General features: G+C 41.3%; 1 protein-coding gene across 1 annotated transcript in view; it reads right to left on the minus strand.

Moving 5' to 3' along the window:
* The window catches only part of GSPT1 (G1 to S phase transition 1), a 38,212-nt gene that overhangs the window by 6,362 nt on the left and 29,385 nt on the right, over nucleotides 1-2,465 (minus strand). The window contains exon 9 of the mRNA XM_017539934.2: nucleotides 1,565-1,645. Within this exon, the coding sequence (XP_017395423.1) occupies nucleotides 1,565-1,645 (81 nt within the window). The remainder of the gene's footprint in view (nucleotides 1-1,564; nucleotides 1,646-2,465) is intronic.

Below are 2,465 nucleotides of genomic sequence, written 5' to 3' on the forward strand. Positions count from 1 at the left end.
AGTAGCTGGGATTACAGGTGCCCGCCACCATGCCTGGCTAATTTTTTATATTTTGAGTAGAGACAAGGTTTCACCATGTTGGCCAGGCTGGTCTTGAACTCCTCACCTCATGTGATCCACCTGCCTTGGCCTCCCAAAGTGGTGGGATTACAGGCATGAACCACTGCATCCAGCCTGCATAGCACTGTTAATGCAGTAAATGTCACTGATGGTAAATTTCATGTGTATCCCCTCTCACGTCACTTGTTCTTTTCCTTCACCTTACTGCCAGAGGCAGCACAGGAAGTACTAAGGAGCAATGCTGGCATTAGAACTTTAGGCTTCCATAAACTACTTTATTTTTGTATTAAAAAACTTTTTTTTTTCCTTAAGAGACAGGGTCTCGCTGTGTCATTCAGGCTACAGTGCAGTGGTGTGATCATAGCTCACTGCAGCCTCAAACTCCTGGGTTCAAGCAATCCTCATGCCTCAACCTTCCAAACAGCTGGGCGAAAGGCACGTGCCACCACATCCAGCTCAATGGATTACTTTGTTATAAACAAGAGGTTAGGCTGGTACGGTGGCTCATGCCTGTAAACTGAGCACTTTGAGAGGCTGAGGTGGGTGAACCACGAGATCAGAAGTTTGAGACCAGCCTGGCCAACATGATGAAACCTGTCTCTATTCAAAATACAAACATTAGCTGGGTGTGGTGATGCATGCCTGTTATCCCAGCTACCCAGGAGGCAGAGAGGTCACAGTGAGCTGACATGGTGCTACTGCACTCCAGCCTGGGTGACAGGGTGAGACTCCATCTATCTCAGAAAAAAAAAAAAAATGAGTAAGAACTCAACCTGACAATTATTTTCATTCAGATGTTAGCCTTCCAGTTGCAAAGATAATAGGAAAACGTAGGCTTTAAAATAGAAACATTTTAGAAGATACTATTTACTCTAATCTCCAATGCACAAGGCATCAAAAAGCCAGATAATATAATTTGTAAGGTGCCAATTACGCCTAAATATTAAATTTGACAATGGATTCTTTTTCTAATTTACTGTGTCTGGGGTTAGCATAGTAAATAAATTCTCACTTAAATCCACAAAATCTCTATCTGCAGGTACTGATGATTCAAGTCTGTGGTCCTGCATAAGCAACATCTTTGGAGCTGTTAGAGAAGCCCTGCCTCTGAGTTTCTTAGGATCAGGGTATCTGCAAATATCAGCAATTGAGCAGTCAAAAATAACATAATGGAGACCAGGCGTGGTGGTTCACACTTGTAATCCTAGCACTTTGTTTGGGAAGCCAAGGCGCATTGCTTGAGTGTAGGAGTTTAAGACCAGCCTAGGCAACACAGACCAACCCCTTCTACCAAAAATTAAAAAAAAAAAAAAAAAGCCAGGCAGAGTGGTACATGCCTATAGTCCCAGCTACTTGGGAGGATGAGGTAGCAGGATCACTTGAAGTTCGAGGCTGCCAAAAGCTATGACTCTGCCACTGCACTCTGGCCTAGGTGATAGAACAAGACCCTATCTCTTTAAAAAAAATCAATAAATAGACGGGAAACAGGATAACTGATTCTTACCTTGTTTGGCATCATCACAAGCTGCTGACCTTTACAAATAGATCCTGATTCCAGCTTTCCCAGGACCACAGTGCCCATATCCTGATGAAATGTAAAATAAAATCAAGTTTCAGACTTACAGGTGCTGTATAACAGCTCAACAGCCCAAGATGAAATTCTACACTGCTTATTCATAAAGGAAAATCACTTGCTTAAGGAGAAGGCTTAGGTTCATCTTAAATACAGTAAAAAATACTGTGTAACAATCTGTGTCATAAGCATATGTATATCACATTAATAATTCAGTATGCCTACCATTTAAAAACAAAGTATAGTACATGGTAACAAATTATGGTACAGAAAACAGCAAAGAATTTTATTTTGGAAGATCGGAACTGTTTGTACACATTTACATTGTCCTGACCTCTAGGACTGTTTCCTCATACATAAAATTGGAAAAAACAATCCTTGTTACAGAAATTTAGAATGAAGCTAATGAAAGAATGATGTATTTGAGATGGGCAAAAATATTACATAAATTGATACTGCAAAACTTAAAATATATTCAAGTTGGAAATCCAGTTAAAAACAAAGAAGTTAGTTTACGTTTGTTTGTTTCTTTTGAGATGGAGTCTCACTTTGTCACCCAGGTTGGAGTGCACTGACACAGTCTTGGCTCACTATAACCTCTCCCTCCCAGGTTCAAGCGATTCTTCTACCTCAGCCTCCCAAGTAGCTGGGACTACAGGGGTGTACCACCACACCGGGCTAATTTTTGTATTTTTAGTAGAGATGGGGTTTCACCAAGTTGGTCAGGCTGGTCTTGAACTCCTGACCTCATGATCCACCGCCTCAGCCTCCCAAAGTGCTGAGATTACATGTATGAGCCACTGCACCTGGTCAGAAGTTTATTTCTTTTTTT

Source organism: Cebus imitator, unplaced genomic scaffold (genome assembly GCF_001604975.1).
Source record: "Cebus imitator isolate Cc_AM_T3 unplaced genomic scaffold, Cebus_imitator-1.0 Scaffold122, whole genome shotgun sequence".
In the NCBI taxonomy this organism is placed as follows: domain Eukaryota; kingdom Metazoa; phylum Chordata; class Mammalia; order Primates; family Cebidae; genus Cebus; species Cebus imitator.